This window comes from Sinohyriopsis cumingii, chromosome 15 (assembly GCF_028554795.1).
Source record: "Sinohyriopsis cumingii isolate HCF-2022 chromosome 15, ASM2855479v2, whole genome shotgun sequence".
Lineage (NCBI taxonomy): Eukaryota > Metazoa > Mollusca > Bivalvia > Unionida > Unionidae > Sinohyriopsis > Sinohyriopsis cumingii.
In genome coordinates this window covers 149063384-149086045 of record NC_142975.1, presented here as the reverse complement: position 1 = coordinate 149086045, position 22662 = coordinate 149063384, and the positions used below count along the sequence as shown (strand labels likewise).

General features: G+C 34.2%; 2 protein-coding genes across 6 annotated transcripts in view; one reads left to right on the top strand and one right to left on the bottom strand.

Moving 5' to 3' along the window:
* The window catches only part of LOC149783039 (ATP-dependent chromatin remodeler CHD7-like), an 84622-nt gene extending 79852 nt beyond the window's left edge, over positions 1-4770 (top strand). The window contains exon 42 of the mRNA XM_089934626.1: positions 61-4770. Coding sequence (XP_089790752.1) covers positions 61-1308 — 1248 coding nt within the window. The 3' untranslated portion in view covers positions 1309-4770. The remainder of the gene's footprint in view (positions 1-60) is intronic.
* A 7487-nt stretch (positions 4771-12257) lies between these two features.
* The window catches only part of LOC149783038 (cyclin-dependent kinase 10-like), an 83270-nt gene continuing 72865 nt past the window's right edge, over positions 12258-22662 (bottom strand). For all 5 annotated transcript variants that reach the window (XM_089934628.1, XM_089934632.1, XM_089934630.1 and 2 more), the window contains exons 17-18: positions 18144-18201; positions 12258-12588 (exon numbers count right to left, since the gene is read on the bottom strand). In XM_089934628.1, the coding sequence (XP_089790754.1) occupies positions 12571-12588; positions 18144-18201 (76 nt within the window). In that variant the 3' untranslated portion in view covers positions 12258-12570. The remainder of the gene's footprint in view (positions 12589-18143; positions 18202-22662) is intronic.

The window sequence follows — 22662 nt, the reverse complement described above, 5'->3', positions numbered from 1 at the left end:
AAAAAGTTTACTCTGCATTATGAGATTCGGAATTTATGGTTTATTGGTTTTTTCTTTCAGGGAAATTTGCCCAAAAATCTGCTTCAGCGAGTTGTCACCCCAACACGACGAGGTCGTGGTCGACCCAGAGAAAGTTTCCCACCACATTCCATATTTGCAGGTGACCAATTAACAGCTGCGGCTGCTGCAGCAGCATCAATGAATGCTCTTTCTGGCTTCTCAGGTGCAGGGATGTTGACAGATTTCTCCAAACTTCCATTAAACATGCCTTTTGGTGCACTTGGACTTGGCAGTCCTCTGTTTGGATTGCCTGGCTTTGGACTCTCAGGTTTACCTGTTTCCTCATCTGTGTCCAAATTAGACTCTGATTCCAAAGGAATAGATTCCATTACATCGAGAAAAGGAGAATCTAAGTCATCTTCATCCACTGCATCTAGTAGCACAAGCACTACCACACCTCATCCATCATTTCCACTTTTGTACAATCCACTGTATTATAACTCTTTGTTAGCATCACAGGGATTAACCTCAGCTGGACACTTCCAGCTCACAGGCAGTCATCCCTCAGCCTTTGCATCTCTTGCGCAAGGCAGTTTTCTCAATGGCAAAATTCAGTCGGATTCTGAGAAAGACTTGAAGCTGAAAAAGTCGAGTAGTAACAAGAAGGAAGATAAAGCCCAAGATCTATCCTTCAAAAAGGCATTTGATTTATCCTTGCCACAAAAAGATAAGCACATCAAAGAAGCTCATAGCCACAGTATTCCTTCCTCGCATCCAAAATACCACAGTTCTAGTCTGCAAGATGCTCCCACAGATTTATCAATGAAAACAAAGCAGAATGATTTGGAAACAAAACCGATCAAGGAGAAAGTGAAATCTAAGTCAAAAATATTCAGTTCTCTCAAACTGAATAAAATTGTTGATTCATTGAAGGACAGGGTCTTAAAAATGGAGGATAAGTCCAAAAGCAAAGAGAAAGATTTGGATGATGCAGATCAGGTATTTAAGGAAGACTGGAATAAAGATGAATCGAGTAGTAGTGTTGATACAGACAGCATTGGCAAAAGAGAGGATGTAGTTAAGTCAAAAGTGCAGGGAACTGGATCAGATCTGCAATCTGTAGTAGCCAATAGGCAAACAAAAATTGTTGTGAAGTCTTCTCTAGGTGAGAAGGATATTGGTAAACTGATCTCTGTGGATATGAATGACAGCACAGCCGTGAATGATGGTGATGATGATGGTGATACTAACAATGATCTCGAAACAAGCCAGGAAAGCTTAGATGAGTCTGACAGTTTGCCTTCTTAGTCATGAGTACAATCAAAGTATTATTTAATTATGGTCCCTTTCTAGTTAGAAAAATTAAGTTTTGCATGCAAAAATTGTAGTTTAGTAGGGAAGTGGGTGTAGGTTAGTGATGTAGTGATAATTTCATTGAACTTTTTGTTTGGTTGTTTTTATTTTTGTTTTAAAACTTAAAATGGCTGTAATTGACAGAGAAACTTGAATATATTCTGTAGCATGCCAGTTCTGCCGAGGTTTCCAGTGAACCTGTAGCAATAATCCTTAATTTTAGTTACAGTCAGCCTTTGAATGGCTTGTAATAGTTCATAATTAGGCTGTACTGATGTGAAAATGATGTAAAGGAAGTCTCTAGAGGTTCCAGAACAAAAATGTGAAAAAGTTTAAGAATTTTAATAAATACTGTTTAGCATAGAATGAAATGCATTGTCTAATTTACTATCAAAGTATTTAGGGTTGTTTGATTGATCAAACACAATTGAATATTTTTGATAGTTTGTTTCATTAATGATTGACTAAATGAATTGCATCATATTGCAGAAATATTTTTTTACAAATTTCATTTTCCTCCCAAAATTTGCAACATAGTTATGCTCTTACAAATATTTATATTACTGTTGTTTAGAAAAGAATATTTCCTACCTTCATTTCTTCATAATGGATTAGATCAATTACGGACTTCTTGTTGTATAGGATTATTCATTCCTTTGTGTGCAATTTTTAAATGAAATTCTTTTTTTTCACCAGAATCTGGCAATTAGAGAAGTGTTTGCCAAACTGTAAAAATTGTTTTATGTACCTGTAAATTTGTAGAGATATTAATAAGTGGAAAACTTTGTTTGGTATTGAATGTTACTTGCTACTTTTATCCACATAGAACTCTTACCATCTGCACGCATTGTAGCAATAGGTCTATTAATGTATAATATGCGAGCATATTAGGTTCTGTGCTGTTTAAAAAACAACTAGAACAAGCAGTGTAGACCCAGATTTACTGATATGCATGTTAGATTCTGTGCTGTTTAATTGAAAACATAATTTGTCCAGATCTCTTGATGCATAGTGCAATGGCATGTTAGGTTTGATGCTTTTTATTTGATTAACATAGAAGCAGCGTGGGTGCAGATGATCTGCCATCACTGTGTCCTACAGCAAATCTGATCAGCATCATGGTTTATACAGCCTGTGACAGTTGTTTTTCAAGGACTTCCAACAGCTTTCAAGGAGTATTTTTTCTTAAGGAAATTAAATTTTCTCCATGTGTTACCTTGTTTACCATTGCATAAGTAGGTACCAGAGTAGAAAAAGAGTAGAAAAAAAAAAGAATTAGCATGCCATTAGGTGCAGCAAAGGGTACTACCCATCTCATGTCATTTGATCCACCCAGTTTTATCAATTTTTTAAAATTCAGTACTGTACCTTAACAGTAGACATGGAGAATACGAATTCAACAAAAACTCTAAATTTTAAAAGATACCTCTTATTTCAGTTCTAACATTCGTATTCTGGTAGATAAATTCAAGGAGTTTGGGGACAAATTCAAGGAGTTTTCCCACATGTTCAAGACTTCTTACGGATAAAAACTTTTTCACATGGCAAGGAGCTTTTAAGGGAACATTTAAGATTCAAGGATTTTTCAAGGTTGCATGAACCATGTACACTCTAATAGTTGACTGCATTATATATAAAAATATACAGTTGTCTATTTTTTCAGTAAACAAGGTGCTACAAAATCATTATTAAATTACTGTATTTTTCTCCACAATTCCACTGATCATTGTTGTTATTCTATTTTCCAGTTGGATGTTTATAAAGGCTGCTGCATTCCAATGTAAAAATTGAACATTGCTTAACTTGCAATGTTTGGAATCATGAATTATATGAAGATGTATGCTATTGTAGATAAATAACATTTAGTTTATGAAATAAAATTGGATTGGTTTTGATACCCTCTTACAAGTCCATTCCAACTGTAAACTGCAGAGGCCCAGATCTGTTGGTGCATTTTGTGATGGCAGATCTGGGTCTGTGCAGTCTGCAGCTGGATTCAACTTATACAGCAGTATCTATGGTACCTGAAGATACAAATACTCTAAACCTGTGGATACTGTGTACACAATACAAGTATCATGGACCCACAGTTCAGAGATTCTGCCAGGGCACACGAGTGTTCAAGTCACACAAAATCTGTACAATTTCTCACACTTGCAAAGCAGTGATGGACAAGAATTCCTGCAAATTAGTTAAAAAGTTGCACCAATGAAAGATGTACTTCTCACAGTATGTAGGTGTTAACATCTTATATTGTGCCTGCAAATCCAAGTCAGTGCTGTTAGTGCTAGATATGAATTCAGTCTAATAGGATAGACCAGAACCAACAGCATAGACCCTGAACTACCAGCACATCATGTGCCTTACAAACAGATAAAGTAGTTCCATGAAATTAATATAAATTTGTTTACTTTTGTTGGGAATTCATTTTGTGTAATCTTGTCTAATTGGAAATTCTGCTTTGTGAAGGTTACTTACTGTACTGTTATCAAAACATTCTACTGTCAAATTGTAATCTTTCATCTTTTGCAAATGCGGCACTTGTCCAGTTTTTCTCTGAGCTATTGTCAGGTTTGCTTAAAGCTGACCACATCACTCATAACTATTTCATAAGACTAGACATTGACTTCATACAACATGGAATATGGAATTTACTCAAAACTTAATGATGCATTATCTCCAAAGCTTTGGATATTTGCATGAAACTTTGCTGCAATTTTTTCCATGAAATATTTCCATTAAGAACCAAAATTGGAAGCTTTTTCTGCAGTGGGACTGTAATTTCTTAATCCTGAGCTTTTGGTAAAAGTCCATCATTTACTGTTTTTTAAATCATTTATAAGATCTGGCCTGATCTCGGACACGTCTTTTGCATCACGCCAACACTAAACATATTCTGACAAGACAAGAATTGCATGCTTTAGTTCGTATTCTTGTTTCTAATCATCCAAAGATATGAATTTTTTTCAGTGACATGTACATTGTTATTGATCAGTATTCAGAGATTGATTGCTGCTGCTAGAGTGTTTTGTGTACATGTTCATTTTTTTGCTCGGAGTACTGGTTGAAATGTTAGTTGTGGATAGGTATAAATGTATATTTTTGTGTGTGCATAATGAATGTGAAACAGATATTGCCATTGGCTGTATGTGTTCTTGACATTGAATATAATAATGTGTTGCAATTTCAATATAGGCTGGTTCCCTACTTCAGTTACATCAGTCTGAAAATATGTCCGATCTCAGGGTACCATCAAACTCATTTTTACCATCATGCTTAAACATAGACTTGATTATGATGTAATTATGAAAATTTTGAAATTATTTATTCACTTGGTATGGATTACCTCATTTTGTAATTAAATTATTAACCTTTTTTGATCACTGTAAAAAGGTAAAATAAAAGTCATTTGAAGGATCTTTGTTTTTTTAAATCTTTATTAGGGCCCCATTTTAAATTTTGCACAGTAAATCAAGTAAACACTTTGTGCATCATTTCATTCATCCATCAGTCCTTCCATCAACAGTATGATTTTTGCTAGGTAACTTGAATTAAATCATGAGTCTTCACGGTCATCATTGAGAGGAACTGCTTGCCCAACCTCCTGTCTTTAGTTTCTTGTGCATAATATTGCCCAGGCTCACAGATTCCGCCAGGGCACACGAGTGCACAAATCACACAAAATATGTATCATTTCTCACATTTATAAAGCAGTGATGGACTGCAAATTAGTTAAAAGTTGACCTATAAAATATGTACATTTCACAGTACACCACTCCCTTGATAATAATAATGATGAGGACTTTGTATAGCTCCTAATCTTTAGAAGCTCTAAGCGCTTTACAACATTAGACAACACCTATAAGATAAAAAACATAATAATATTATTACAAAAACAAACACCATGAAATTAGAAAAACATTAAAAAATAAAAACCCTGCTGAGAATATTTCAGGTAGGAAACATTATTAGGTCTGTAGTCGAAAAGTGAGTTAACTCGCGAACCCGTTTAGAACGCTGGGTCAGGAATAGATCCCATTTTTTAACCAGAAAATACCCCAAAAATTGATCCCTATTTGTTAAACTTTAAGAAAATCGTGGTAAAAATTGGTAACGGAAATTTTTATGTATCGCTTGTTTTATTGTTGAAAACGGTAGATAGGACCTGGAAATTTTAATCAACACTATGAAATATCAAATTGAAAAACAGGTCATACAATTTTTTACATTTTCTTTCCAAACAACATTCTTAGTACACCGTAATTAATGACATGTAAGGAAATTTTGGTCAATGAAATGTCACGCCGAGTGGAGGCAGTACTTTAATAAATAAATCCAGATTAAATAATTTTTTTATCAGTTGAAATTTGTGTTCTAGCTCTTATCTTTTAGTTCCTTTTAAGTGTAATCATCATAAATGCAATGTGTCCTCTTGTAATTAAACGTAAATTGCGTCAATTTACCGTAACAGCAATGTCAGTGAGCATTTCTCTGAGAACCCAATTAAGTGCCGTGTTTTGATAACTGACTTCCCGAAGTATTTTTGTATTGTAGCACTGAATTAAAAGCAGGCATCCTTTGTATTATCATGTTAATTTTGTCCTTAGAATAAAATAAAGGAGGTGGAATAAAAACAAAGTTAAAAGGCATGAAAATCCTACTAACTTAAAATCTAGCGGCCCTGGTCGTATGTTGGGTGAACTCACTTTATTTGATCAATCGAGAACACTTATTAATGTTATTGTGTATGTAACTACCTTAAATTAACAGACTCTTTCATAACCGTGATCAAAGATAACAAGGCAGCCAAGCGAAATGAATACATCATAAAATAAAGAGCTTGATTTCACAGATACGGACCATTGTGGGCAAGCGAGTTTCAGACAATTCTTAAACTGGCACTTAGAGATATCCTCAAGGATGATAACAAGTTTCATTATTAATTCCAATGAAATCACAACATCAATATTGTACTAATTGAGCAATATGAAAATTGAGTTTCAATGTAGACGATTGTCTCACGAAATAAATGTTGCGTGTTTTAAAAAAAAAAGGAATCTTGTTTGGTGGTGTATCATCAGTTATTCTAGTTCCCTGCTCATGGGATTCTCGATTTGGCAGGATAATATTAAATTCCACTACGGGAACCAGACTCGTCAAGAAAACAAAAAGCAGTGACATAATACACAGATTTTTTTTGCGTACATGTGATCGTTGTTGAAACCAGTTGGAACAATCTTTCACATGTTGGACATTTTGAAAATGTTATTTAAACAGAATAACGAAAAACTTCATTAGAAAAAGCGCGTTATTAAAAATTATTATCAACGTGATTGTAAAATGAAGATTCAGTCAATAAACGGCCCAGTTCCTTAACGCCGTTCCCCCCCTCCAAGGTTTTCTCGATGTCGAAGCAATTTTTTTCAATTTTTTGAAGGTAACTCGTGCCTCGCTTATAGTGCGGTCTATCTTTGTGGACCCTGTTGTGCACAAGTTGTCAAGGGAGAGCTGTAATTAGCTGTTAACCTTTAAAGTATTTCTTGTGATGTAAGTTGCAGTGCTGAAAGAGGTCCCTTAGTGCTTGTCATAATGTGTCATTTAAAGCTCTACTTGTCATGGACCAGAAGAGATTATGGGAAGGTCTGTTGTCTGTTGGCACAAGTTTGCTATTGCAACATCTCCTAAATTACTAGGAGGATTGCCATGAAACTTTACATGCTTAGTTCAGTAGTACCCAACCCCCACCGGGATGTGTAGATGTTGTGGAGTGTTAGCAGACAGTTTTTTTTAGGGTGGCAAAACTTATAAAAATGTAGTAATGGGGTGTTGAGGCTCAGATAAAATATTTTTTTAGGTGTTGCGGCCAAACAAGGTTGGAAACCACTGGTTTAGTTTGTTCTAAATGAAAATAGTATATCACGAACATTAAATATGGCCACAACAGTGGCCATCTTAACACTTGTGTTACCACTATTCTTCCTGAATGGAGGTTCATATCAGCATGGTTTTTTTACTGAGACTTATTATGCCTAGTTATCCTAAATGACAAATAGTCAAAGACTACATCCAGTACAGTGTCCAGGGTGGTCATCTTGTAACTGGTCATATCAGTATGGGGTTTTCACTAAAAGACTTCTTATGATGTCCTAGATTAAAATAGTGCTGCTCCGACCACCATGTATGATCATATCAGTGAGGACCAAGTACAAGCCATCATTTATTACACAACAAGAAGCAAATGATTGACATGCAACATTTAATAATGTCAAACCCTGGAATGTTAGGCCTTGTCTCCATACAGGAAAATATATTTGGCAGGCAAGGGCTTGTTAATGTCAATGATACGTTTGAATTTGAGGATTCCAACTGGAATATGTGCACCTACAAACAATGACAAGTTTATAAATTTCTTTACCAACAAGTCTCATATTGAGCAGTATATTTTTAGACCAAGGCAGAAGTAATGTAATAAAAAGTTGTGGACAAATAATAATGGAATAATAATGGTGAATAAGTAAATAATTTCATGAAACTTGCTGTGGTTTTTTTGGAAACCACATGCTACCCATGTGCATATAGGACAATAATATATTGTTGTTAACCTGCAGTTTATGGATGCACTGGAAATTTGATATATATAGTACTTTTAACAATTATTTTGTGCCAGTGCTGTCATGGACACCAAAAACTCCAGAACAAAAGCAAATTTTGATAAAGAATTTAATAAATAACAATAAACACAAAACAAAATATTTTTGGCAGATGAGAATTTTCACTATAAAATAAAACAAAGAGAATAGCCACGAAAATGGTTAGTGAAAAATGAGGGCCTAAATATAAGAGCACTAACAAAATGATAAATTGACTTTTAATTATTTTATTAGATGTACAGTTAAGAAATTTGAAAGGAAATTAGTTTCATGAATAGAATTTTGACTGGTTCCAAAGATGAAAAGACTGTCAGCTTTTGTGAGAACCTGTAATGAATAGGAAATCCAAATAAGCCATATACAGCTGGTCTTTGTGACCAGTGTATGAAAACTTTGCCTTATGTTATAGACTAGTTTTAAGTACTGAATGAACCCTAATGAAGAGGGATGTAACACATTTTTCTTCAGTTATAGATTTAATTCATAGACAAATAGATGAAGATATTGAACTGTGTCACACTGGTGCAAAGTCAACTTCAATTTCTGATGTGACAACACAATTAATTTTTCCCACCATCCACGAAACAAAATGGTCCAACCCTCTACCATAATGATAAAAACTGCATCACCTTCATATTTTAACCTTTGAATTACACTATCAACAAAATTGGAGTATGGTAAATGCAAGTGAGATAAGAAATATTTGAACACTGATTCACATAATATAAATTTATCCAAACAATGACTTCCTTGTGAAGCAAAAGACAGTAGTCACTGTGGATAAGCGCCAGTGACCACTGAAGGCAGGAAAAAAAAAACAGTTCCAATAGGAAACACTTGGCCACTGACTGTGAAAACCCTTTGACCATTACATAGAGGACATTTATACAAGTATATATGTGTGTGTGTGTGTGTGTGTGTGTATATATATATATATATATATATATATATATATATATATATATATATATATATATATATATATATATATATGCAAAATTAATAATTCTACTGATATTGGACATTTCCAAGGCAAGTCATTTATGACATTTATCAGTAGTTGGGTAGTTACTAATCCCTCATCTCACAATTTCAAATTAAATTCACAGGAAAAGGAGTAATCCTTATGAAATAATAACAGACCAAAAACATGGTTCTTAAGTCTTTGAAGATCTTTGACAGTTTGTGAAAAATGAGGTAGAATTTTCGAGGCCTTGAAAGTTTGGGAAAATCGAGCAGATTACCCTGTCAGGTCTTTAAAAGTCTTTGAAAACTGAAATAAACCCAAACATTTTAATTTCCTTCCATAATCACAAATAAAACTGTACAAGGTTGTTAGATTTGGATGTCATCGAGTTTTGCTGGTTTATTTTTTTTGATTAATTATAGTTTGAGTTTATTGTTAAACAATAATGTAGTATTTTGCATTCATTGTTTTCTCATATAACATAACTTGTATACAAAATGTTAGTGAAAATAGGTCTTGGAAATCATGTATGTGGTCTTTGAAAGTTTGGGAAAAGTCTTTGAATTTGTCATTCAGAATTCTGTATGAACCCTGAAAAACAACTAGTTACAGTACTGAGTACATAACAAGAATTTATATTTATTCAGAAATGAGGCTTGATCACTGGTACCCAGACTGAAATAATTTCAATGTGATCACGGCTGGTAATGCTGATATTCAGCCATGGATGGACCTGTATAAAATTATTCAGCTTTAAAGCAGTGTAACTTGAGGACTTCTACAAACAAAACTTAATTCTGTCAAAAGAGATTACATCTTCATTGTTTATCATGAAATATTTTCCACCACCAACCACTGTGGTGTAGATAGCAACTCATGTACAAAATGAAATTTGGAAGCAACAACCAGAATTGAAATATGTTAATAATTATACATATTTCTCTGCATTTTTGAAGACTTAAACAAACAAAAAATTTGCATTTCAAAGTTTGATGAACTTCAGTTGCTAAATGGTGTTGTACTTTAAATGTAGTTCTTGACCAAAAGCCTTCTCTCTCTCTCTCTCTCTCTGTCTCTCTCACACACACACACACAGACACACACAGACAATATGTATAGTTTATAACAACTCCACTCCCCAATTAGGCAAATATGTTGAATGACTTTCATTTGTAGCATTCCATAATATCATATATTGTTGTATTTTCACTCCCATTGTCCTTCTACCTTACTTTGGTTTCTGCATGATTTGTAGCATTTCACAATATCATACATCGATGTTTTGGACCCCACTTCACTGGTTTCTGCTGCATTAGTTTACTAAGGAATGTTCGACTTCAACTAAATCTGGCAATATTGATGAGACCTTGAATGAATTAAATGTATTACACATTATTTAGAGGAGTGATGACTCGGTCAATATCCCTGTCATCTCCATAATTTGGTTTCCTGACGTGATCCTTTGCACAAGGCCTCTCCGATCTAACTAGTGGCTGGGCCATTTGTGATGCACTTATCGTTCTAGTTCACATTAATTTTCATGCCAGTTTCTCATATACTAAACAATTAAAGATCTGTTCTATTTTAATTGCCAAGACAAATTAATTGCTGCCGGTAGCTTTTCGTGGGTCGGTGGTTCTTTCCGGGTTTTCCTGGGTTCTTCCTCCACCATTAATACTGGCCGCCATGTATAGCCTATCTTGTGCTGAAAAATGGCATTAAACCCTATAACAACAACAACAACAACACATTAATTGCAGTTTCTCAGATCAGTTTGAAATTTAATTGCCAAGACAAATTAATTGCAGTTTCTCGGATCAGTTTTGTTTGAAATTTAATTGCCAAGACAAATTAATTGCAGTTTCTCGGATCAGTTTTGTTTGAAATTTAGTTCAGCTGTTTCATGACAAGGATTTTATCATTCTTTTGCCAACATAATAGGGGTTATGGTATTTTTGTGAGTTCGTTGTAACCCCCTCAATATATTGCAATCTGTTTAACCTAACACACTTATGAACACTGGTACGAGGATGCATCTTGGGAACTGTAATTCAGCTATACCAAATCTACATACCTGTGACCTAATTTGCATGTTTTAGTGATTTCTGTATTTTACTTTTGTAATTTTAGTCATTTGTTTTTTTTACACCAAAATATTTGGGATTCTGTTATCTACACTGATGTATGATGTTACATCTGATAAAAATAACTCCACTGTAACAAAGCTGGGTTAATTTGACCTATTCATAATTTTCTGACTTTCACCTATATGTAAAACATGGCAATTTTCATGAATTTAGATTATAATACATCCAAGATATTGAGTGTGTAATAAAAGTATGTTGTAAATTCAAAAGTAACTAAAGTGTAAAAGTTAGGTCACACTGATCTAGTTTGGGAATTTTTTAGTTATTTTTTTGTGATACAATCACAATAAAATTCTCAGGAGTACAACATGTTTACACTTATCAGACCTACTTATTGGTTGAGCTGTATCCATATGTATCTACATACCAATTTTCATGATTGTAAGTGAAATAAAGTCCAAGATATTGAGGATGTATCAAACAAACAGCTGAAAATGCAAAAGTTACTCAAATGTGCAACTTGGATCACAGTGACCTAGCTGACTGAGTTACTTCCAATGAGCTGTCCATATATACCAATTTCATGGGTGTAGTTAAAAAATAGGGTCAAAGATATCAAGGATGTAAGGAAAGAAAAGCTAAAAATACAATGTCACTCAAGCATGCAAATTAGGTCACACTCACCTAGTTTTTAGTATGGCTTATTAACTCTTCCTGACATGCATACACTTAAACATTTTCATAAGTGTAGGTCAAACAAGGTCCAAGATATTGATGGGGTAACAAAATATTGTGACGTTAACAAGCAAATGAACAAATACGAATAAATGGGCAAACTGCTTTGTAGGCATGAGGAAAATAAACCCATGAAATATAGATTACAGAGAGCTATTGTTTATGAGAATGGGTGGACAAGTATAGCAAGAGTAGCACCAACATGATTTCTTTGCAAGGTTAAGTAACCTCTAGAAAACAAATCACATAGATTCAATTTTGAAATTTTGTTACCAGTTGGTCGAAATGTATGTTCAAGATGTGGTCAAATAACAGACACACTGATGGACTGTGGGTAGAATAGTACCCACGTGGATAAGATCTTGATTTTTATTTTCTTACGAATGATGCTGCTTATAGATTGGCAATTACAAATAGGATTGCAAAGGGTAAAATGTGTGGGTATGGAAGAAAAATACTGAATCATATATTTTCCTTATTTTATTTTGTTTTTACTTTCCTATATTAATCTCTCTCTCTCTCTCTCTCTCTCTCTCTCTCAGCACTTGTCTTTGCTCTCCATTCCATCTGATGAAAATTCATGAATTTTTATATGCAGTTCTCATTTATTATGTTGTCTTACTATCTATGGAATACTGACAAATGTCAGTTTCGAGGCAAGCTTATCTAAATTGCATTTTATGCAGTATGGGTCTACTTCAAATGTCACTGACTGCACTTTTGTCCTGAATAAAGAGCGAATGTGCCATTTGGGTTCTTTGGTACTCTTTTAATTTCTTCATTTTTTCTTCTTTGCCTGAAAAATAAATTTTTGAAGAGGTTCAATAAATATAATTATATCATTTGTTGCAAGGTCCTGTTCAACACGGTAACAAAGATAAGTGGGAACTATGGTTATGTTCTGCAATAAAGGCAATACATAGATAGGACACTTGCCCATAACAGATATTTTATGTAGACTGCCACCTTTATCAAAAGGGCACTAGGAGTACATAAATACTATTAATAGGGCAATTTAAGTGTGTTAGCCTATCCAAAAGAACTTTTTCTGTTCGTTTTAATTTCTTTCTAAGCTCATTCTGGCGATAAAGCAAAGCAAGCTTATGGTATGACCATCGTGCATTGAATACTGTCCATCCATCCAATGTTTGTGAATAACTGCTATTTTCAACTTCTTTTTAAAAAACACTATTCCAATTTTAACCAAACTTGGCAGTAAGCATCCTCACATTAAGCACTTAAAGGTTGGTAAACAGCATGTAAGAGTTACCATCAAATTGCAAGCTAGTAACAATCACATAAAGCTACCATGCAGTTGCATGGTGGTAATAATCATGCAGAGCTACCATTAAATTGTAAGTTTGTAAAAGCCATGCAGAGCTACCTATAAATTTTAAGTCTGTAAAAGTCATGCAGAGCTACCATTAAATATAGCTGTCATCACTAAAAATAAATAAAGCTTTAAGGAACTGTTTCAAACTAATCAATAGAATTTTATCAAATTTAACAGAATGTATTTTGGCATGAAGACTTTTTAAATGATGCCAATCTGCAATAAGTATAACCACAGTTACTAAAAATATAAATGAATGCTTAAAACCTGCTTGACAAAACTGGACTAATTTGATGGAAAGCATTCTGTTATAGACGGCTTTCACATTTTTACACATGATGCCAATCTATCATCAAACAGGGCTACTGTTATTAAAAATGGAAAAAATGTGTCAATGACTTCTCAGAAAATGCAAACAGAATTTGACATAAATGTGACCACCAAATATACTGGTAGCTGTGGATAGCATATCATGTGATGAAAAACTGCATTGAACCCAACAAACCTAACCAAACCTAATTCACTCAATAATCATGAACAACTAGAGTGATGGACAGGTGAACTGTACATAAGATATAGTACAGAATATGTTAGTTATGGTAGAATTGCTGATGGTAGAAAGGGAGTTGCTATAATTTGCTTTAAGGAAATTATAGGAAACTAATTTTTTCTAATAAAATGTTTCTTCGCAAGTACATACCCAATCATAATACCACAGGAGAACTATTATTAACTGACAAATCCAGCCCTCCCAGAAAAAACTATTTTAGTTTTTTGCAGGTTGCAGTTGGGCAGAGTGATCTCCCCTTGATATAAGGATTGGAGACAAAACACATGAATATCTCAGTTACTACTGGAGCTTAAGGCATGCTCTCTATATGGGAGGGTGTTTGTGTATTATCATCGGGTAGGTAATTGTGAAGAAACATATTTTACTAGAAAAAATTAGTTACTTCTTTAAATACATTATTGGGGCCACGAGTGGCTGAGTTGTCTTAAGCGTCTACAGTTACGGATCACTGCCATCTCACCTCTTCATGGGTTTGAGTCTCGGATTCGACTAATGTGGGTATGTGAGATAGCTTGCCGGTAGCTTCTTGTGGGTCGGTGGTTCTTTCCAGGGTTTTCTTGGGTTATTCCTCCACCATTAATACTGGCTGCCATGTATAGCCTATCTTGTGCTGAAAAATGGCGTTAAACCCCATTACAATAACAACAACAAATATATTACCTGATCAAAATATCTTTGGAGAATAGGTAAGAGGTGGATGGAGGTACATCCCCTTACCCTGGAGATGCTGCCTCTGGTTCTATAAAGTGTATCAGACATTTTCTAGGTAACCTGATTGGAGAAGACATCATCTATCTTGGAGTGGCTTTGAAAAGGGAAAATTTCCCTTCCACAAAGTCATGAAGCTTATGAAACTGTCAAATAACTTGGAAAGGTGACCTGTTGCACCACAGCAATCGGCCCCACTAGATCGAGTTAAGCCCTTTCGGATGAAAGATTTCTGTCATAAAAACTGGAGAATGTGGACTCAGATCTCCATCCTATGGCATGGATATTATAAAGAACGGTTCTGGTCAAAGGTGATATTTGTGGCAGCGGCCCTAACCTCATAAGCCAAGATGCATAACAAATTTATTTGAGTTGGAGTTATTTCTTGATATGCAGAGCGAATAATCCACTTAATCCAGGAAGAAAGGTCTCTGCTATTATAACATCCTGTCCAGGTTTGAAAGGTGAAAATAGGCATGACCTTCCTCGATACAATGGCTGTCTTTTTAAAGTACCACTTTAAGGCTAGTACTGGATCCTGTAGTGGCCAGGAGTGAATGTGACCAGAGTAGACTATGACTTCAGTACAATGGTAAGGCTGCCCATGGATGGAAGCCTGTTTTTGGCAATGAAAGAAGGGTCCGTCATGAGACTGACCCATCTCGTCAGAACTGCATGTAATTTGGGTCCCCTGATAGGGCATGTATTTTGATAATTCTGCCTTCCATCCCTAATGTGACAAGGAAGCAGGTCTTTTGTGGAAGTGAGCCAAAGATGCCCTTGAATGCCAATGTTCTTGGCCACGTATAATCAAAGATGGAGAGGAGGTCGGATAAGTCTCAAATTTGTCTGATATCCTCTCTTCAATGATGAAAGGTATCGCTGATCATGGTGCAGTAACATTTTATTGTGCTTGGTGCTAACCTCTTCTTGTCAAAGTGTAAGAGGAGGAAGTTATCTATTTCAGGTATAAGTCTGCAGTGGTAGAATGTCTTCTTGTGTACACCACTTTGTAAATATTTTCCATTTGCCTTCAGAGTGGATGGCCTTCATGCTTGAATAATGTTTTCCATGACTGGTTGTGAGAACTTTTTTCTGAGGGCATGTTTAATATCATCCAGACATGCAGGTTCATTAGCTCTGGGTTGGGGTGAAACAACTGCTGTTGTGGTTGCTTGAGTAGATAAGGTAAATTCGCTATTATCCAGGGAATTTCCATTGTGAGATTGAGTAGGTACTTCATCCATGATTTTCTTCCATCTGAGTGGTGCAATAAGAATGACGCAATACTTATTTACTTTCTGTATCACCTTTGGAATCAGAGGTGTTGGAGGGTAGGTATATGCATTGAGGCCACTTCAATCTATGGATAGCACATTGACTCCTCAAACGTTGGGATCTGGGACTGATTAAGAGCTTGGTATTCTACCTTGTTACAAACAGGTTCACCAATGGAGTTGGTCCGATTGAGTGCATATCGGAGTAAAATCCAAGGTATGGCGAGACCATTCTATCTGTGTCAGTTGATTGTTCCAGGGCTAAGAATCTGCTGTTACATTTAAGAATCCAGGAATATGACAAAATTGGAACTTTGATTTTTGTTGATAATGCTATTTTAGACAGTCCCACAGTAGACAGTATGCAAAGCCTGGGCACTTGATTCCACCTTGCCTTTGGTCTTCTCATGTTTCCAGTTTACTTAGCTTACATTTTGTCCCACCTATCAGCTATATCTTTATTTAAAGACAAAAACAGCAGAAAATATATACAGGTGAAGCCTACTTAATGAATTCAAAGAGTAGACATTGCTACAGACAATGTGAAAATTTGCCTATAAAAAGGCCCCACCTGGCAGCCTATACATGTAAGAAGGTGCCATCAATGAATTCTAATATAAACTTACCTGTAGGAAATGTTAGATGCCAGTAAAGGTAAAGTCACCAAAACATAGTTTTTAATAGTTACAAAGTACATGCTATGGCTAAAATCCATGTACTGAAAACTTACCTCTATCTGACTGCTGCAAAGATTAGTGTGCAAGTACATATGAAATTTGCCTATGTGTGTGAGTATAGCAAACTTATAATTGTATCAAACACTGAAAACTTTCATCGGATTTCGGCTGCTCGCTAGTAATTAATATATTTACAAAGACTGACATTTGTATGTGGATGGTTAAGTAAAATTCATCTTTGTTTCACTCAGAATTAAATCATTCAGAACACTCACGTTTTCTGTAATAATCCCTGTCATCAGAACACCTGCATCTCTATCATCCGTTAACCATTTGTTAATTTTCAGATGCATGCGTGGAAGGCAGCATCACGCTACTACCACAAATATTGGTTTATTCAGTAGGCATGGAGGGACAGTAACTAGAATAGTCTAAACGAAGGCCAATTCCTTTTTAAAAATGTACCCAGATAAAATAGTTTGCTGAAATTTCAAAGAAAACAGATTACCTTTGAAGCACCGACTGTTATGAAAATGTATTCAGCAAATGGAAAAAGTCAGTCTCAATCATGCAGTACAGTTATTTGATGTTGCCGCCACAATAAGAAATGGGCATTTGTTTGGTTCTCCAAATCTGTCCTTTAGCGGTGACTTCAATAGCGCATGCACCCTTCATCAAAGAAAGCCGACTACAATCTTTCAATAACAGCAAAGAACTTTTCTTCAAAGGAAGTCAGTACCAAACTTAAATAGAAGTGATAGAATGTGATGGATTTTTGCATTTTCCAACGTGACTGGAACACATTAACTGTGCCATGAAAGTTTCCTTTTAAAATGCAAACTAACTTTTACCGACTTGGAACGTAATTTAAAGGAAATGTGCTTCGTCATTCGTTACGTCATTGTACTATGTTTTTCCACTGAATTCAGACCAATACGACCTGTTACAAAATTAATGAATATTTAAAACTGTGTGTGCATATTTTCAATGGAATCACTTGTATTGTGGATTCAACGTATATGATGAAGATCGCAGGTAAGTACATGGCGTTTATACTCTATTCATGCTATACATCAGACATTTATATATAAACAGGATTCACGTATATGTACCAATTCATGGTTCTTTAAATAAAGTAAACTATTATATTATGTCTTCTCTGTTTTCACTACAGGTGTATTTCTCATTTAATATGCATCAATTCAAGATGGTAACTGTGCCGACGAAGCACGTATTTTACCGCCGGGTGTGTTTGTGTGTGTGTACATTTTCTTCAGCTAACTGACTTGGTTGCATATAATACGGTTCGGTATATAACGCAGTCAGGCTTTATGGCTCCCAACTATCGTGTTATAGCGGGGTCATACTGTATATATATATATTTGCAGTATGATTTCCAGGATGGTCATGTGACACCCTTGACTTTTGTTGCGGGCGCCCATGCTTATGCATTGGTCATTGTATTTTCTCACCAACAATTAATTATTGAATTTTGTAAAAACAAAATGGCAATACAGTATTTTCAATCTTTTTTGCATCTTCTTAGTAGAAATTTTATGTCCGATAATTTAATGGATTTTTAAAAAAAAATACAAAGCGATATCTACAAAAATTATGATACATTTAAATAATTATTTTTTTGATAACTGGATTGTGTACGAAAAATTAAATACGAAAAACTAAATGAAATACAGTACTAGATCTTCTAAGTTATTACGACTGGGTAATATATTTGAAACAACACCTGTTCTACATGACTAGTACATTTTTTAAATCTGTACTTACTGAGGTTGGACCAACTACAAAATCAGAAAATGGATCAGAATTCTTGGACATCGATGACCTGAAATAGATTCAATGAGCATATTAGGTCTCTGCTTGGCTACCATACATAAATTCTTACGGATTGCATGGATTACACATTGGTAACAAGGTTTTGATCCTCTCATGCTGCTTTTAATGTTGTGTAATGAACACTGCCTCAAAATCATTTACCTGTGGAATTAAAATATGTAATGAACAAGGTGAATGAAGTCTTTATATTTTTCTCCTATCTAATTATCTGCCTTTTCAGATAAGCCAATTTTACAGTTATTGTAAAAATTTGAACTGTTATTGCTTTACTTATGTTACTTTTAGTAAAACCTCCATACAAAGCCCAACATGCCTTAATCAGAGATATCGTTTGTTCAACTTAGTGCATCTATTAGTCCTTTGTTGATCAAGGTGACCCATTTATTACTTATATCATGGATGACTTAGGTGTAGACTTTTGGTAGTAAGCAGATTTACTTTGGCTGTAATCTGAGTAAGCGTAATGATAGCAAACTTTATAATTTATGGACATAATAAGTAAGTGTAATCATAGCAAACTTTACAATTTATGGACATAATAAGTAAGTGTAATCATAGCAAACTTTACAATTTATGGACATAATAAGTAAGTGTAATCATAGCAAACTTTACAATTTATGGACATAATAAGTAAGTGTAATCATAGCACACTTTACAATTTATGGACATAATAAGTAAGTGTAATCATAGCAAACTTTACAATTTATGGACATAATAAGTAAGTGTAATCATAGCAAACTTTACAATTTATGGACATAATAAGTAAGTGTAATCATAGCAAACTTTACAATTTATGGACATAATAAGTAAGTGTAATCATAGCAAACTTTACAATTTATGGACATAATAAGTAAGCGTAATCATAGCAAACTTTACAATTTATGGACATAGTAAGTAAGTGTAATCATAGCAAACTTTACAATTTATGGACATAATAAGTAAGTGTAATCATAGCAAACTTTACAATTTATGGACATAATAAGTAAGCGTAATCATAGCAAACTTTACAATTTATGGACATAATAAGTAAGTGTAATTATAGCAAACTTTACAATTTATGGACATAATAAGTAAGTGTAATCATAGCAAACTTTACAATTTATTGACATAATAAGTAAGTGTAATTATAGCAAACTTTACAATTTATGGACATAATAAGTAAGTGTAATCATAGCAAACTTTACAATTTATGGACATAATAAGTAAGTGTAATCATAGCAAACTTTACAATTTATGGACATAATAAGTAAGTGTAATCATAGCAAACTTTACAATTTATGGACATAATAAGTAAGTGTAATCATAGCAAACTTTACAATTTATGGACATAATAAGTAAGTGTAATTATAGCAAACTTTACAATTTATGGACATAATAAGTAAGTGTAATCATAGCAAACTTTACAATTTATGGACATAATAAGTAAGTGTAATCATAGCAAACTTTACAATTTATGGACATAATAAGTAAGTGTAATCATAGCAAACTTTACAATTTATGGACATAATAAGTAAGTGTAATCATAGCAAACTTTACAATTTATGGACATAATAAGTAAGTGTAATCATAGCAAACTTTACAATTTATGGACATAATAAGTAAGTGTAATCATAGCAAACTTTACAATTTATGGACATAATAAGTAAGTGTAATCACAGCAAACTTTACAATTTATGGACATAATAAGTAAGTGTAATCATAGCAAACTTTGCAATTTATGGACATAATAAGTAAGTGTAATCATAGCAAACTTTACAATTTATGGACATAATAAGTAAGTGTAACAACAGTAAACTTTGCAAGTTATGAACAGAATAAGTAAGTCTTATAATAGTAAACTTGGTAAGTTATTGACAGAGTAAGTGTTATCATAGCAGACTTTGCAAGTTGTGGACAGAATAAGTGTTTTAAAAGCAAACTTTGTAATTTATGGACAGAATAAATATTATCATAGCGAACTTGATAAATTATTGACAGAATAAGTAAATGTTACCTTACAACAATTTATATGTTATGACTCTATGGTCATAAACTAAGTAACAAAAAGAAGCAAAACAAAGAAGTTTTGTAAAACTTAATAAATAATTGAATTATCAATGTTAAAGAATGAAAATTTATGAGAACGTACAGTTTTATGAATTTAATCTAAACTAATCCAAAATAAAAGTTCTATTCATGTCCAAAAGAACATTGCAATTGAATTTCAGATTCTTGTCTTGTCAATAGTCTCGATGTATCAAAACGGCATTGTTCAGAACTAATCTGAATAATTTACAGTGGCCCCAGATTAATATTTTAGTCAAATGAGCATTCTGTAGTTCCAATTAATAATCTAAACAAATGCTTCCTTTCAAATAATATCTAACCACAACATAAAATACATGTGCAGACTTAGTGCTACAACAAGAACACAAGAAAAAAGAATGACCAAAATTGTCCAACTCCATGTACACATATATATGCATATGGGATGAAAACGTATTTTGCTACTACTTGCTGTGTGACTTTCGCAAATATCACACTTCGTAAAAGATCCCACATGACCTAACCCATCCAATGAAAAATAACTTACCATACTTCTTCTAAGAACCCACATGAATGACTTGTCCAATGGGAAACAACCCCAAATTCATAAACAGGTTTTATTATTTATATTATTATTAATAATTGTTGTTGTTGTTGGGTTTAACACCATTTTTCAGCACACAATAGCCTATACATGGCGGCCAGTATTAATGGTGGAGGAAGAACCCAGGAAAACTCCAGAAAGAACCACCAACCCACGAGAAGCTACTGGCAAGCTTTCTCACATATCCACATAGGCTGAATCCGAGACTCGAACCTACACAGACAGAGGTGAGATGGCAGTGATCTGTAATGGAAAGCGCTTTAGAACACTCAGCCACTAGGGGCCCCATTAATAATTGTAAACACCTACATAAGCACTTCTTTATAGATCTTACACAATCTACAAACTTAATATCTTAAAACTTAAACTTTACCTGTATAAAAACTTTAGCTATAGACAATTATTACAATTTACAGTCATGAATAAAATTTACAAAAATTACAGCTATACATAACAAGTGCCAACAGACTTGATGTGAAATAAAAATGATAGTCAATGAAAACAGTTAACATTTAAATACAAAATCACATTTATGATTATATTTAAATCAAATTTAAAAGATAAAATCTGAAACCTGTATTTCACTTGACAAAACTTGCTTCATTGGCATTATTTCTTAATGTGTTTCCACCAGAGAGCATTACCAACATTTTTCATTTCTTGATATTTCATCATAAATCATTTTTACCATGTACTGAGAATTTGTAAAACAAAAATTTTAAAGAAAATTTAGGAAAAATACATGAACTGTTAATTAAATTTGTGAATTTCACAAAGTTGATTCCAAATTTCCATGCATAAACTGCAATATTTGATGCTGAAACAAGTGATATATCAAGGTTTCATTTAGCGATTTGGATTGAAATCATGGTGGCAAATAAGGGGCTACTTTCCATCAGGAAAAAAGGATCCCCACTAGCTGCTGCATGATACGTGGGTATGCAAGTAATCCAGTCATACTAAAAAGACAAACTGCTGTATGTAGTGTTAAAGCAAAAGTTAGATTACAAAAAATGGCAATTAAAGAACCTTATTGAAATTCCCAGGAAGACAAACTCCTCCAAGTAAATATCCACCATGAGACATAAAGCAATGATGTTGCATAAAACTTAAAAATAAAGGCATTCAAAACAAAAAGAAAGCTAAATTAGGGTGAAATCCTTGAACTACAATGTGTAATTTTGTTTGTATAAATTGAATTTGAAATAATTAAAATCTCAGTTGGAGCACCATCAAAAGATGCAACTCTTAGTAAACAGTCAACTCCATTAGTTATCTCATATGAGGTGCACAGGGGTTAGTGTGTATCCCCCAACCCACAAGGTGATTGATGCAAAAGAATGCATAAAAGCCACTGTGTATCCCCCAACCCACAGTGGGAATGATGCAAATGGGTGCATGGGGCTACATCCCTCAATGCACAGAGGGACTGACACAAAAAGGTGCATATAGGGGCTACTGTACATCCCCCAACCCACGGGGGGAACTGATGCAAAAGGGTGCATAGGGGCTACTGTACATACCCCAACCAACAGGGGGAATTGATGCAAAAGGGTACATATGGGCCACTGTACATATCCCAACCAAAAAGGGATTGCTGCAAAAAAGATGCATAGGGGTTACTGTATATCCCACAACCTGCAAAGGGATTGTCCAAAAAAGTGAGTAAATATAGATCAAAATGCATTTCAAAAATGAAAAAATTGCTGTAATGGCTTGCAAATATAATGTTTTAATGGCAAATGCATACACACATGCTAGCCAAATTTCCTTTACCCTGAGTAGGGTTTTGGTGTTTCTGACATGTGAACAGGACCAAAT